General features: G+C 35.9%; 1 protein-coding gene across 1 annotated transcript; it reads left to right on the plus strand.

The window, feature by feature from the left end:
* Window positions 1-213: 213 nt before the first annotated feature.
* Window positions 214-10,499, plus strand: LOC121313371 (myosin light chain 1, cardiac muscle-like). Its single transcript, XM_041245810.1, has 7 exons — window positions 214-400; window positions 8,331-8,351; window positions 8,817-8,966; window positions 9,073-9,246; window positions 9,644-9,721; window positions 10,032-10,061; window positions 10,161-10,499. The coding sequence occupies exons 1-6, from the start codon at window positions 289-291 to the stop codon at window positions 10,058-10,060; spliced, it is 564 nt and encodes a 187-aa protein (XP_041101744.1). The 5' UTR covers window positions 214-288; the 3' UTR covers window position 10,061; window positions 10,161-10,499.
* The last annotated feature ends 6,121 nt before the right edge of the window (window positions 10,500-16,620 follow it).

Genomic DNA, 16,620 nt, shown 5'->3' on the forward strand with positions numbered 1-16,620 from the left:
ACATTTTTTTTATAAGCTAATAGGTCCCAGAGATATCCATACATTAATATCCATGCCCACTAAAATGTTAATTTATGGTAATGCCATAGCTGGTATGTTTATAAATAGCATGACAAATGCTATCTCCTTTTTTAGCATTCCTCTATTGTGAGCAGAGGCATGTGGCACAGTGGGTGTGACACCTGGGGAAAAAGACTAATAAAAGCCCCTGTTTGCTGGGCTTGTTACCCATTGTGTGCTTGGACTGCTGACCTCTCACTTTCACTCAAAGTACATACCAGGAGCACCATGCCACCAAAGAAGCCTGATCCAAAGAAAGAGGAGCCCAAGCCAGCACCCAAGCCCCCAGAGCCTGAACCACCAAAGGAACCAGAATTCGACCCAAAAAGTGTTCCGGTATGTGAATGCTTGTGGATCTGTCTTTTTCCTTATCTGATGATAAATATGCTTGTTTTTGCATATAGTTTTTATTTATTCTTTGCTGTCTGACCATTTGGCCTGACATAATTTGTTATCACCATTTCTAACTGAAAAAATCCTTAACAGAGTACAACTTAATTTTATCTCATAGTTTATGATTGATTTTTTTTAAGCTACGGATACAAATTTAAACAACATTAATTCTTCTTAAACTAATAATAATAATAATAATAATAATAATAATAATAATAATAATAATAATAATAATAAACAATAACAAACAAAGGAAGGGATATTGAACTGTCCAGCACATATTTCTACAGAAATGAAAATGTTATCCTGTGAAACACAATTGTACCCAGTACTTGTAAAGCTAATCTCAAACGATGAATTTAAATTTGATTACCAAGAATAATCAGATTAAATTAAGGTTTGTTGAAATAAGTATTTCTGAAAATTTGTCATTTATTTAAAACACAGATTTTCACATAATCCATGTTATTATACAGTACATTCGTCTTTACCAGTTGCTTTTTCAGAGAATTCATTTAAACTTGAAAAAAATGTCAATTAAAAGTCAATTACTACAATAAACAAAAGACATTACAAAGGCTAAATATGCATATGTTCCTTTTTTTTTTTCTCCACTCAATTTCTAGCATTTTGTTTTTCAAATATTAAGGCTGCTAAGAATTCTAGATTTGACTCTCTTTTCAAATAACCGAACAAATACAATACTGTATTTGACCACTTGATAGTGATCTAATAAAAATAAAAATAAAATAATACTGGTATAAGTAAATAAGCTCTAATATATTTCAACATCCTGTGGTTCAACAGTATGTGAATGCTCTAATGAGTGTGTATTATATCTACATACTGACATCTTCCAACTCTATTAAAACTGATTGAATTTCCCACCAGATGTGAGACCTTACATCAACACATAGAACAAAAATGCAATGATTCGGTCAGTAATAGATTGGGTTTATAAGTTTAATGGACTTAAATTACAGACCCCAGTGTTTCAAAAGTATTAAATACATAACTCACAATATATGCAAATTTCTACAATGGCGGGAACACATGCATGTGTAAATCTTTCTCATATTGTATCTGCTACCATGCTTGGATAAATTAATGTACAGTTGAGCAATCTAGCAAATACGTGGAATTTATACCGACAACCAAATGACTTTCCATTTTATAGTAAATCTGAACAAATACTCACCATTTGATCTTGAAAACAAACCACATCAGACAGTGTGAAAGAAATTCAAGAAATATGTTTAGGTTTTCCAAACAGTTGTTTTACCCTCCATCTATTCCAACCAACTGGTTTATTTGATTAACATTTTTAAAAAATCCTTAAAAAAAAAAAAAAGGTGCTTTAGAGCAGGGTTTCCAATGAAAATGGGCTAATTAAGCACATGAGCAGTTAAATTAAAGGTTAATTAAGTAATTGAGAACTCAGGTTCAGTGAAAACCAGAAGCCACAGGATTGGGAAACCCTGGTTTAGAGGGGGGATAACAGTTTGTGACAATAATGTTTAGAAACCAAGTCATTTGGACAAACATATATAAAATAGAAAGAATACTACAAAGGAGGCATCAATTTAACCTTGCCAAATACAATAATATCACATACTGTATAACCATTATATGCTGTGCTTTGCAACCTTTGTTTTAAATGGGTTCTCACCAGCAAAATGTAATCAGAAAACACTGTTGTAGTTGGGTAGTTCTCAGTTGTTTTGAAATAGTTTGTCTTCCTGGAATGAACTGGTCCTCTGGTGGTCTTCTGCATTACTTTTTTGAAGACCACCACTTAAAGTTGGTTTTAAATGATAAAAAACTAAAGCATGACTCCAGTTACTTTGTGGTCAAAAAGAATACCATCTTATAAGTCTAATAAAGTTCAACTGAGTGTGTGGTATACAATTATTTAAATTATCGTAATACCACTCCGCTATAGTGGACCCCTGTATTTTATATTAAATGTAGCAATGTTGACACAGGGGTCTATAAATTAACCTTGAGCAAAAATGCCGATGTGATTAATACACAGTTAAAAGTTGGCTACCAGATACAACACTGTTTAAATATAAACTAGGCCTCTATGTCAATTCTACATGCCTCAACATTCTATATGTTATGCAAATTTGAAAAGCTACAAGATTAGGCAACATCAAAACAGATTATAAATATATTGGAAAATAAAACCATAGGTGACAGTTGTAAATAGTCATTGACAGGACCACTTAAAACTGACAAAGGTCAGAGTGCATGAAGTTAGCATTATGTACCTGTAATTGTAGGCATGTACGTGTGTTGCTGCAGCTGCTGTGAGTAAATGAAGAAGGACATACCATTAATACGGCTAGACAAACAAGTGCCTTGGTTTGAAGACTGTCAGGGCCTCTGAACATCTATCAGTGGTCGAATTACACTGTATGTTTTACTACAGTATGGAAATAGAAAGAAAAAAAAAAGTGTTTATTGAAGCAGTCATTTTTATCCCAATTTAGTCTAAATAGCAGTCCCTCCTTTACTGTACATTACTTTATTTTGAGCAGTCGAAGGAACGTCGATATCTATATTGTTTTTAAATCTTTTGATTTTTGTGAAATGTTACAATGCATTTAATTAAAAGCTAAGACTACTCCCCATCGCTGCAATGCATCAAAATTGTTTCACATGAGACATGAAGAATAAATTATGGAAAGAGAGCCAAAGCCCATTATACATTTTTTTTAAATTTATTTATTTATTTTTTTAGACTGCCTAATTATTTTACCCCAAATTTTGGAGGTGGAATTTCCAATATTCTTTTTCCCTCACTGCAGCAAATCCCTACACAGCTCAGGCGAACTATAGGCTCAGTGGGTGTCCTACCATGACCAAGCCAGTTTCCTCTTTTACACCCAGGAACTTGAGAGCGGATGTCAACAAGCTCCAGGCCTCTGGAGGGCAAAGACCAGCCCTATAGGTGTCACTTACTAGGCACCTGGCCAGTACGGTCCACTGTAGCATGATGAGGACAAACAGTCCCTGCCAATTTTGCCTCCCTAACCTACAAGAGTGCGAGCCAATGCAAAGCTCCCTCCCACCAGAGACTTCTCACAGCCAGGACGTGAACCTGCGCTCCCCTGACTGCATGATGCACCTGGCACATGGCCGCGATTTTACAAGGTGATCCATTCAGGGACCCCACTTAACATTTTAGTCAAGTTTATACAGCACATTTTAAATGAGATATTATTATAAATGACAAATTGTATTTCAAGCCATCTGTTTTGAGTAAACTACCAGATGTACCTCATTAAAGCCTGAGAAAGTGTGATCAAATTAATTTGTCAAAAGTCAAGCGAAAATACCATTTAACCAATTAATTAGTTTTCTTTTTCATATTTGCGGGTGACCTAACATTTCCTCAACCTAAATATCCTAAGTTATGTCTTTTTTTTAAAGGATTACATTCTCAAAAAATGTCTATCTACTGTATGCATTCATTGATCAAAGTGTACCCGATTCAACAACTGGTTCAAAAACTGGTTCAACAACTTCTAAACGTTTTTGAAGATTCTGTCTAAGAATATATATATATATATATATATATATATATTATATATATATATGATATATATATATATAATTTTCCCTAAAATAAATCTTGTTCTTTTCGACCACGGCAAGAATGCCTTTGACTGTCTGAGTTTTCAGCTGATGGGCTGTGCTTGGGAGCCTGAGGACTGCTTTTGAGAATAAAAAAAAAATGTGGTTTTACATTTAAATTAGCATGGCACAATATAGGGACACAATGTCAAACATCAAATTTAATGTTAATTTAATAAGCAGTTTTATTTACGTATTTTTAACATTTTTGTAGTTTTATTTAAAAAAAAACACATACATTCAAGCTGCAGTAAAAAAACAAAAAAATCAAAAAACAACCCAACACAGGGATTCTTCTAACTGCGCAATTTATTCACGACAATGCACACCCTGTTTTGACACATTATGTAATTATCCTCTTGTTAGTTAGTTGGTAGATGTAGCTGTATCAGGTATATGAGATCAAAGTATCTTCTATTTCTCATAACCCATTCAACATGGTGATATTAGATGGCCTAACTAGATATGGGAGACTGTGTATGGATGAAAGTTTTGGAATACCATAGAACCTTTAATGTTGTCTGTTCACTGCCCTGCATATGCAACCTATTTTACAAGATAAAAGAGAATAACATGGTGTGAAAGATTGTGCCACTTTCACATTTCGTTGCCCCTTTAAGAATAGACCCAGGACACGGAAATTGATTTTTTTAGCGCTTGCGCGCACTTTTAATAAACACCAAATCAAAAATAAACAAAACAGAAATAAAAACCTAACTCCGTTTTGGAGCTCTTACTAAACACCAAATGTAACCTAACTAACACGCAGGACGGCTAAGCCGTTTACCTGCTATACAAACACAATAACACACGGGCTTCACACAATACCTTATTTTGCAACGACTGCTCGCTCGCTCACTCTCTCTCGCTCACGCACGCACGCACGCACACGCACACGCACACGCACACGCACACGCACACAGTTGTGCTCTCCACTCAGCAGCCCTGAGCAGACTGGCTGCCTCTCTTAAATACCCTGCACTTGGCTCCAATTTACAATTAGCACCAGGTGCAGGGGATTATCTAAACAATAAAACAATTAAACCCTTAGCCCATTCACCCAAGTATTCTCACATGTTTCTAGCAGGGAGGAATTTTAACCCCCTCCCTGCTATCTCACAATAGGTATTAAATATTAAGATTGAACTGTTTTCATGTTTGCAATACTGTTTGGGATACAGTACCAGCATTAAGTATTTCAATAAAGGGATCACGCTGTAATTCCGTTGCTGGTCTGGTATGAATGTTGATTTGTCCCTTCAGAGCTTCCGTACAAATTTGTTGGTAGTGACGTTTGGATGAGCTGTACTGGGACATGTAGTTTCTATCAAATTTATACCGGGTATCTTTTCTTATGAAAGCTTTTGATTGTTTCTTTTTTTTATGCATAGGCCTGCGTGTTAATAATAAGCTTGCTTTCAGTTAAAACAAATAATTGGGCTATTTTTGAAGTGACTTTGGGCTATAAACTCTGCAGAAATCTGGGAACCCTGTGAGCAACAAGCTTCCTCAATGTGTTGGTTCGTAGTGTACGGTTGTGAGTTTGTGTTTGGGGGTTTCAATGGATCGCTTTGTGAAGTGAGATACAAATAATTGGGAAAGCCTTCTGTGCCTTCTAGTAGTACCGATTTGGATGAAAATATCCCAGCTTCAAAGATGGCGAAGCTGACGCCAAAGTATAACATTAACAAAAGGTGGGTGCTGGACTTTGCTGTTATTTTTGGTTCCACGTGTTTGTGGGAGACTACATTTTCAGGACTGACTGACCTGCAGTCAAAAAAAGTACAGAAAGCTTTCTGCTCAAACTCTCGAGGCTCAGCTTTATTGTGCTCTAACATCTTTTGAGCCTGAGCTGGCAAAAATGGTCACCAAGGCATGCAAAGTTCACACTAAACTTTAGGCAATTATGTTTATGCCACTGTGTTTATTTTTCGCAGAAAACTAAAACGGGACATATTTGTCTACTTGACTAAGTTTCTTTAATTTTAGTAAATTAAAATGTTCATTGTTACTTTTATGGGGTTATTTCTATTGGATAAAAAAGTCACAAAATACACAGCAGCTTTCAGAACTTTCTTTTCCTTGGATTAAAAAAAATATATTTTTTGTCCTTTCTCAGTTGAAAATGCTGATATGTTTGCATTCTGATTTTTTTATTTTCATTGCTACCTTTACATATTGGTCACTACTAACATAAAGCCAGATACTGCCAACTGATCAAAAGGGTTTTACTTTATTGCAATCTTGTTCACTTTATTGCTGATGGATCGCAGAGCCCATTGAGATCCACCAAAATAAATCTCAATACTTGATGTATTGGCCACCACTGATGTAAGCATACAGAAAGTGTGTTAACCTTGTTTTACAGAGCATATGGGTTTGCAGCTATAGTGCATCTATAACTGTATACATTTCCAACAATACAACCTCAGCACCTGAGGTTTTAGGAAATTGCCAGTGTGTGTGTTTGTATTCTCATTCCATATGAGAATGTCAGGTTAATACATAACCCACAAAATGTTTTGAAAACCTTCAGATCCTGTGAAATTACCACTGACCAATTGCCTTTTAGCACAAAAATATATGACATTTGGAATGCCCTGCTTGCAGTTTTTCAATATACATTTTAAGACTACTAATGTGGAATAACAGAAAGAAAGTTGCCTTCCCTTTCCCATGAAGTTGTCTGTTAGCATAGCACCAGCATATTCACAGAAAAAGATTACACATTTGAATATAATTGCACAGGGTAGAGGTTAGCTTGAATCAAAAAGTAGTGCACCTTTTTATCACCCGCATTATTTCCCTTTTTCATGGTGCAAAACTTAGACATATTAGTACACCCCTGAAAGCATTACTACATTAACAAAAGTGTGGTTGCCAAGGTTTTCAAATACATGTTCTTATCTCTGCCGTTTTCATTGCTCCCCTTGTCATCGAATGCTACCCTGCCCATCACATCTAAAAGCCTAACCTGGATACAACCGAGTTACGGGTGGTATGGCATTTCCTGACTTCTGTGGGTTCAACCTGCACCACTGAAGTTAAATTAATTGTCATTTTATTGTAAGCAATTTCCTGACTTTTGTGTCTTCAAGCTTAAACCATAACTATTTGTTTAACATACCCTCATAGCAAATATAAAACATATGTTTTAGAACAGTAATGGACTTTTCTGGTTTCTGATTCTATATAAATGTTCTTCTAAAATTAGACTTATAATACAGTACATGCAAACCCTCTGTAGCTGATATATGTTTTGGAAAGCCATACAAGGTATTCCAGCACTGAAAGACTGTGTCCAGAGAGTCCTCAAATGACTGGGACGAGATCTCTGCTCTTGAGGTTGTGGGGCCTTTTTAAATCAATCATGTGTGTCTCTAATAATAGTTGTAGAATAAAGCCAGCTGTAAATAGACCAGATGCTTAACAATGCTCAAAATATTTAATAGCGTGCCAAAACATTCCTAGAAGTTCCTTGTATGCATACAGAATGAGCTCTGCATGGTGACCATTTTTGTCAAAATGGAAATTTGCTTACATCATGTAGTCTATTATAGACTATGATTCCGGGAGAGATTTAATGACTATATTATGCATGCAAAATGGATTCCAATTATAGAAGGTCAGCTACTCTTTATATAGTAGCTTGGTTTTGTTGGCGCTGTCACATTAAATAAAATTTATTGTGCGTGTGTGTAGGTAGAATTCAAGTTATGTCTGTCCTTGTAAGTTATTGAGAGTAGAAGAGAGATTTCTGGCAGGAAAGCATGGATGGATGAGTAAACTTTTTTCCTTTGTTATTAAACTGTTATGTTCCTTTGTAAGGTTGTACTTGCATTGACCTGCTCCATGCCTTCTACTGCTGTGAGTTATAACTACTTCCTGTATCTTATATTTGACTTTACTCAATATTCATGTTTTTTGTAATTGCTCTTATTTGAAATCATTCTCATCCATTCATCATATTTCCTACGTGCTCATACTGGACTTTACTCGTATAAGCAAATATTTTTATTATAAATTAACTGCTTTTAACCCGCTTTTACATGTAATTGTTTACTGCATTCCCTATTTTTCTGCTGTTATTTGAATTTGATATTTTGCTACTGATTTTATTTTACTTTGCAACTGCTCTTTTCTGTAATGTGATATTCTGAAATGTGGTTCTTTACAATGTGATATTTTGTAATGTGACACTTTGTTGTATTGTGATATTTTGTAGCAATTGTAAGTTACCCTGGATAAGGTTATCGGTTAAGAAATACATAATGTATTATTAAACATTTACAGCAATTTTTATTGTAAAAAACATACTACATTTAGGCATGAGATGTACTGGTTGCATATTATCAGCAACATTATAACGACAGTCCTCCTTTTGTAAAATAACAAAATTGAAACATGCATATTTATCATTCTAAACCCCCCCCCCCCCCCCCCCCCCCCCCCCCCCCCCCCCCCCCCAAGGATGAAGTACACTTATATATTTAATTTGTCCAGGCCCATATTTAACAATGTTTGACCACCAGGCTCATTTTCATTACATTGTCTTTCAGTTGCAGTTTATACATTTCTGGCTTAATAATTACTGTACAGTATTAAGTGGCATTATAGTTTATTATGATTTCTCACGCCATTTACACCTAAACATTTCTGTTGTTTACATAAGGTGAACTAAAATAGAATAAAAATGCATCTTTTCTTACTTCTCCCATTAGATTTTAAGGAGGCATTTTCCCTGTTTGACAGAACTCCCAACTGTGACATGAAAATCACATATGCTCAGTGTGGCGATATCATGCGTGCGCTTGGTCAGAACCCAACCAATGCTGAGGTCCATAAAGTCCTAGGCAGGCCAAAAGCAGAGGGTAGGTAGACACCTTTAATTATTTTCTCATGTTTTGTACAACCGCTCTGTCTTCTGCTGTACGCCAATTCCTTTTCTTGTTAGAAATTATTTTCTTGTTTTTTCAGAAATGAACGTCAAAATGTTAGATTTTGAGACCTTCCTTCCCATGCACCAACACATCTGCAAATTGAAGAGCCAAGGAACCTTTGAGGATTTTGTTGAGGGTCTGAGGGTGTTTGACAAGGAAGGAAATGGAACAGTCATGGGGGCTGAGCTTCGCCATGTTTTGGCCACACTGGGTAAGGACCAGGGAGAGCACATTTTTAAAAACTTATTAGGCTGTGCAAGATGAGCTTCCATGCTAGAGTAGCATTGGATAAAACCATATTTTTTAATGAATATGATTTATTTACATCACACTTTCTATGACTCCCTCCTCAAATTTGGTTACATAAGCCACAGGTGGTCATTGTATATTCACTTTTTATAAAGTTCAGATATTGCATGAACTAATTACCAACTGCAAGACCAATACCAATCACTGCAATAAAGCACCTGCAATGCATTTTCCTAAAAGCCTAAACCCTTGAGGTTCTTATATATGATAAGAGAAAGAGAAACTTTAAGATTGAATTTAGAATATGTTTCTATTAGGGATTGTACATTTTTAATAAAAAACAAATGTTTCTGACACAGGTGAGAAAATGACAGAAGATGAGGTTGAGCAGCTCATCGCTGGGCACGAAGATGCCAATGGATGCATTAATTATGAGGGTATGTTATAAGAGGGTCATGTCAATCACATGCTTCTTTTCACATATATACAATTTAAGTATATTGTCTAATATTTGTATCTCCGCCACTATGGTTTCAAGTTTGAAAAAGTCTAATGCTTGTAACCCCTAGATAACATTTCTGTTGTAAACTCTATGAATTTTATATGAGTATAATTTTACCTGATGGGGTAAGGTGATCATTGGTGAAGTAATCTAAGAAAAATTAGGTTAAGATGCTGTTTATTTAATAGAAACATTATGCACACACTGTATGAAGAAATAACTGAACTTTTGTTCTTTTTTTCCAGCTTTTATCAAACATATCATGGCTGGTTAAGGTAATGGAAATTTGGTTAGCTAATTAAGGTAATTAAATTTTTTGTATGCATTAACTTTGTGGAGTCAGTGTATTTCCTTATATATATTTTTATTTTCAGAAATCAAGACATCTGAGGACTCCATTTGAGTTTTTATACCCTGAGAATGCCTGTACAATTAATTTGAAACTGGGATAGTGCATTTCCTTTTGTGGTTTTTATGATGATTTTTGTTCCCAGACATTGTTTCCTTATGACGAAAAGTGAACAATGAAAACCATGAATCTCTGAAAAGAAGATACATCAAATACCAGAAATTGAAGATGTTTTAGAAATTAATTTGTATTTTAGATAACCTTTCTGTTGTAAAGGAAGACAGCCCAAAAACTGTATTACATTGCTTTCTTTCATTGTATTCCTGGAAATTTTCCAATGATAAATTAAAGCCCTTCATACTGATGTGCACTAACCGCAAGGTTGTGTATTTATTAAATAAATGAATATCAATGACGTTACTTGCTCTATTAAATGCAGATTTTAGACAGAATGCAATTATGTTCTTTGGCTCATTTTTAGTTTGTAATCTACATAGATATGTCAGCACAAGGAACACTTAGTAACTGTGTATAATTGCAATGGTGACAGCATACATTTCTGTAGACTGACTTAATTGTAGTCAGAACAATGATCTCTTAATGAAATAGTTGCTTCTAGAAGTTAAACCAAACTCATTACAGATTGTTTAAGTATTTAAGTCTTGTCGCTGTATTTTTATTCAAATAGATTTTTTTTTTTTTATAAATTATTTAATTATGAAAACCAACACTAGACAAGGAATTTTTAGAATGCTACAGATTGCAATCAGTATTCCGAATGAATCACTAAACTGAGAAGGGTCTGGTTCCAACTGGTTCAGATTAGAGGTAGTATAAAGGTACAGCTTTCCACACAATGGTTGGATGTAGAGTACCCTTTTTTGCAATTGTCGCGGTGGTCTTTAATGACCAAACACCTACCTCCACACGACAAAGACTGGAGGAAAAAACTAATACACACCAGTTTGTGGAAAAAAGGTGAAAACTAAACTTTATTTGCAGGTAGCTCCACAGTGCATATCCACCACACTTAAAACAGCAGCATAACATACAGGCCCCTTTTCAGTACTTTAGATCACCATGCAGAAACCAACAGCTCACGGCACCATCTCTCAAACCAAACTATCTCTCTCAGGAAGCCATATTCCTTCCTTTTATCACACATACACACACACAGGTAAGTTGCCTTTAATTAGTTAAAAGGGGTACTGTCCCAATAGAAGGTTCTATAAACTTGCCCCATTATCATGACCCATGAATCTGTTACATGTAAATCAAAAGAAATTAATACAATAACGGCAACAATTTAAACATATACCCAACATTTAATCTGGCCGATATAAATAAAGAGAGACAAGCTTCCAGATAAATTGTGCAATACTAATATTCACCACTAGAGGCCCCTAATGCTACTACTGCACTCACACTGTCCGACCCTTTAAAATGTTAACTTCAGTGACAGTTAAATGCATGTGACACATATATGATTATTTAATTTTGGCCTGTTCCAACCCTTTGTCTGTTTTTCAGGGAACACAAAAAAATATACAATGTCAAAAATACATAGCTGAAAAGGACTTTTTAAAATAAGTTGGCTTCCATTTAAATGTACTGTTGTTGGTTTGTTGGTACAGTACTACAGTACTTTAACAGAAACAGTATTTTAATTCAGATCAATAGGATTCTGAAAATATCACTTGCCAAAAGTAATACAGTACATATAGTAATACAGTACATATTTTTAAATCCGGTACATATTGTAGCAGTATGTAAAATTCCCCATTAACAACCCAGCAGCAAAATTAAATCAATATGTTTTACCCATGCACAGAACTGCGTAAAATATAAAAGGCAATTCAATTTAGCAAAACATACAGTTTCCAGAATTAACAGTATCCAAAGTCAGTATTCAAAATGGCAGAATATCAATAAGGACCCAATGTCACAGTTCACTTAAAAATGAAAACGCACAAAAGCAACTAAAGATAAAAAAAGAAAAGACACAAATAAAAAATCACTGTATCTAAAACTATTTAACTCTTAAGTGTTTTACATTACCATAGCTTGTCTCGTTCACTTTGTTTTTGAAAATGCAGCAAAATGTTTTTGCTGCATTTTTGTCAGGTGAAATTGGGGGAAGCATTGTGTAACTTCACCTGGGCTGTTACGGATAATCAAATAAGAGATGGGCTTTGTATCAGAAACCTGAAGAAATTGCGTGTGACGGGTAAACACACACACACATACACATATATATATTCAGGTAGTGGACAAAAAAATGGAAACACCTGAGTAAATGAGGGACACCGAGTATATTGAAAGCAAGGGCTTCCACACGGGTGTGGCTCGTGTGTTAATTAAGTAAATAACATCTCAGCATGCTTAGGGTCATGTATAAAAATTCTGGACAGTCTGGTTGCCTATAATTATAGATAGCATGGCTGCAAGAGGAGATCTCTGTGACTTTGAAAGAGGGATGATTGTTGGGACGCGTTTGGCAGGAGCTTCAGTGACCAAGATAGTCAACTTGCTGATGTTTCACAGGCAACGATGTCTAAGGTGATATCGGCATGGAACACCAAGGGAAAGACATCATCAGCAAAGGGCGGAAGCGAATACTCCAGGATTGTGATATCTGTGTATTAATTCAAAGTGCAAGGCAAAACAGGCAGATCAACTGACTACAAATTTCAACCTGGGGTGCGAGCAGTCAGTTTAATCAAAAACGGTTGCAATGCACAAACCACGAGAAATGTGATATGGTCAGATGAATCATCCTTCACCATGTTCTCGACAAATGGATGAGTGCACGTTACTTAATGGTACTGACTGATCATCTTCACCCCATTTTCCATTTTGCAGCTTTTCTCATTTCTTTCCTACCTGAGGGGGGGGGGGGGGATGACAATGCCCCCATCCACAGAGCACGTTATCCATATGTCATGGCTTTCTCAGTCGCAAGAGCTGAACCCAATCGCGCAATTATTGGATATTCCGCCCAATCGAGCATTTATGGGATACCTCCATCAACCAGACGTGAGTTGATTGACTTTCTCATGGAAGAATGGTGCCGCATCCCTCCTGCAGAATTCCAGAGGCTGCTAGACTCTATGCCACGGTGTATACAGGCCGTACTGCCCGCACGTGGTGGCCCAACGCCTTATTAAGTGACTTGGGTGAACGGTAAAACACAACTGATGTGTATCTGAGTGTCGTCTGTTCAAGTGCTGACTGTATTTATATGGCAGTACTCTTGATGCTAGTTCATTTATGTTGTTTATTTAGGCTAAGCTTATTTTACCAGCAAGCTTGCATTCTTTCAGACCAAGAGTACATTTTAAAATACAGTTTATTCATTATTAGAATTTATCAAACATTGTCTCCATCTTTTATATTTTCCCATGAGATTCCTTGAATTGTAGGTGAAACCTGACACAGATAAATGTTCACTTGCAGCATTTACAGGTCTCTATAGACAGATTCACAATACACAGTGATGGTTCACCATCACAGCAATACATACATCAAGGAGAAGTCAATCGTCACTTATCTCATGCCACTACATTCATCAAGTCTTTGCTCCATCTAGTAAATTAATGGAGGCCTCATAAAATTATTATGCTTTTTTTTATACTGGAAGATATATATTTTTTTGTCATTGCCATTTTCGGTTTTCACATTACAAATAATGTTGTTTTAAATTATTCCAGACTTCAGCCCTTGGTTTTAATTTATTTTAAGGAAAGGTTTGTGTGGGTTGTGGTAGAATTGCTCGACAGAAAGCTAACGTCTATGACTTCTATCTAAATCCAGATGCGTTTATTTTTTGCTAAATTTAAATTACTGGTAGTGTGCAATAATAAATATAAAAGCAACTGGTTTGCAAAATTATACTTTACATAAATAGACCTTTACTTGTTGCATAGCTGTACCCCCTCCCTCAAATAATATTTACTTTATTCTGTGGTGGAAAATGATTAGACAGTGATGCTGGCCAATACAAATGAAAATGGCCAGTTATGTTTTCCTATTTCATTTTAATTAAATGTGGTTTACAAATTAAATATGTATGAGTAAATTGACTTTTACATGGTGGTATCCTCTTCCTTTCTACCAAACAAGTTAAAAAAAGACCAGGAAACTAATATGTACAGAGGGATGGATATGCAGGTTGGTAAAATAAACCTCTGAGCAGTAGTTACTGGTGAATTCTGAGACATGTGGGGCATTAATATAAAAACTTATATAAAGAAGGATGGGTTTCGGCAAAGTACCTTTTTCAAAGCTACGCACATAGAGTAACTTCAGAATGTGGAAAAAGGTCACCAAAAAAAGAGAAAGATTTGAAGTAACACGATAATGTTCTTTCACACACACGTAATTAACATTCTACAACCAGGAATTTTAATACAGTACAATATGTAACTGACAAGTCTGTGTAAGAGCATCATCTTACATCTTAAATCAAACTGTACTCATGGCTGTTTCACCTGTGAAACACTGTGCTTAGGCAACAGATAACACGCCCCATAGAGTAGAGAACACACATGAGCATTGTCATTAAATGCAGAGCTTGGGAATCACTGCTGCGCGTGTGCTACAGGGACAACAGGGAAACCGCCCAAGCTCTTTAATGCGCATGCTGATTTACAGCGGTAGCAGTAAGCAATGTAATTAACCTAATGATTAATAGCAAACGCCTCTTACACACCAGCCATGCCTGCCTCTGAGCCAAAATAAACTAAAGACAAATGCATAAGATAGAATTATAATGAGGCATTTATATCTAATGTGGCAGTTATTACATTATTATTACTGTAACCAGCTAGGGGCCATCATACCTGTCATACCAATAATTATTCATTTAGATCCTTTTACACATTGCTTTGCCATAAATAAAAATGCATTTCACCTCTTTTAGCATTTGAAGTAAATGGGATACTGTGGCAAAGTGGTTGATTGTGTACAGGTGCAGGAGTGATGCAGTGCGCAATAAACAAACAAGGAGAGTTATAATCCAGTTGGAAAGACATTTTATTGTATCCAGGTCTGGTGACCAAATAATAAGACCCCGGCAATACACAACAATGTGTATTGTGTGGCGTAAATAACAACGGGTTGCAATCCCAAATAGTAAACACAAATATCCACCCCACAATAATACTAACATGGTCACCAGTCCTGGGTGCATGCAGTAGTGCTGGTTTGGTGAAACAGTTTATTAGTGACAATCGTGCAGTGCTGTTACAGGTTAGTGCTGGCCCTTGGCGACAGCTCTGGAATCATGTTTAGCTGTCTAGTAATATACAAAACAAGACAATTACAGACAAGCAAAACAAAACACTCACAAACGTTATTATCTCTCACGGGGTCTCTCACAGTCCTTACAGTTCAAATGCTTAAACCAAATGAATGAACAGATTACGATTCTCTGTCCTTTTATGCTGTCACACATGAACCCTTGGTAAACGAGTGCAACCGCCTCTCCAATCTGTGGCTGCCACGTCATTTCCCTTCCAGTAACGCATCAATGCATTATTGCAACGGAATCTAACCCCCATTGAGGCTGGCTGACTTCTCTTAGGAAAGAACTGTCAGACCTGCCAGTCCATGGAACTCTGTTCTCGCTGCCTAGTGCCCTCACAGGTTGGGAAGGAAATTTACAACCAAGAATCATTGACTTTCTAGCACAGATACTTAAAGGTTTATTTCAGGCAGTGCATGATTGACACTGGCTATTAAAGGTTGTGTTGAGTTCATAGGGCTGCAGTTTGCAAGGAGCCTTGCAGCTGGCCAATTACATTAATAGAATTCAAATGCATATTCATGAGTATAAATTAGAACATAGCCAATCAAATCGACTGGTCAGCCAAAAAGCTTGTGCTGCGACCCTCATTGGTTATGATGTGCTTACGCAGCTAAACTCTCTCTGTTTTGTCAACCTGCTGTATGTAATTTTTTAAAATAATATCACACATAACTTTATGTATGCAAGCACTCAGTATTTGGATAATGACATCACTGTTGAAATGATTTGTTTGATAGATTATGATTTAAAAATAAGTATAGTGTCTGTAGTGTCTACAACAAATATTCTGGCATTGTTACATTTCTTATTTTCTTTTATATTAAATTTAAATGTTGCAAAGAAAAAGCTACTTATTTACACTGTACAAAATCACACAGATCCTGCAAATTTAGAACATCAGATACTCAACATTCTATAATAGTATCTTATTCAGAAAAAAACTAAACTTTTGTATTCAAATAAACATATAATAATGTTCTCATATATTTTTAATAGCAAGAGTCTCAGTCATTTTCCATGGCTGGCTATGGCCCTGACTTGTAAGACAGTTGTACATTGTGCTGGTTCAGTGTCCCATGCTTTAATTTCCAGGTTTAGGATGTCAACATTTGGCAGCTTGAAACTACGGGGTTGATTTGATCAACCAATACACATCTGGATAGCATCAACAACTTAT

This window comes from Polyodon spathula, chromosome 3 (assembly GCF_017654505.1).
Source record: "Polyodon spathula isolate WHYD16114869_AA chromosome 3, ASM1765450v1, whole genome shotgun sequence".
Lineage (NCBI taxonomy): Eukaryota > Metazoa > Chordata > Actinopteri > Acipenseriformes > Polyodontidae > Polyodon > Polyodon spathula.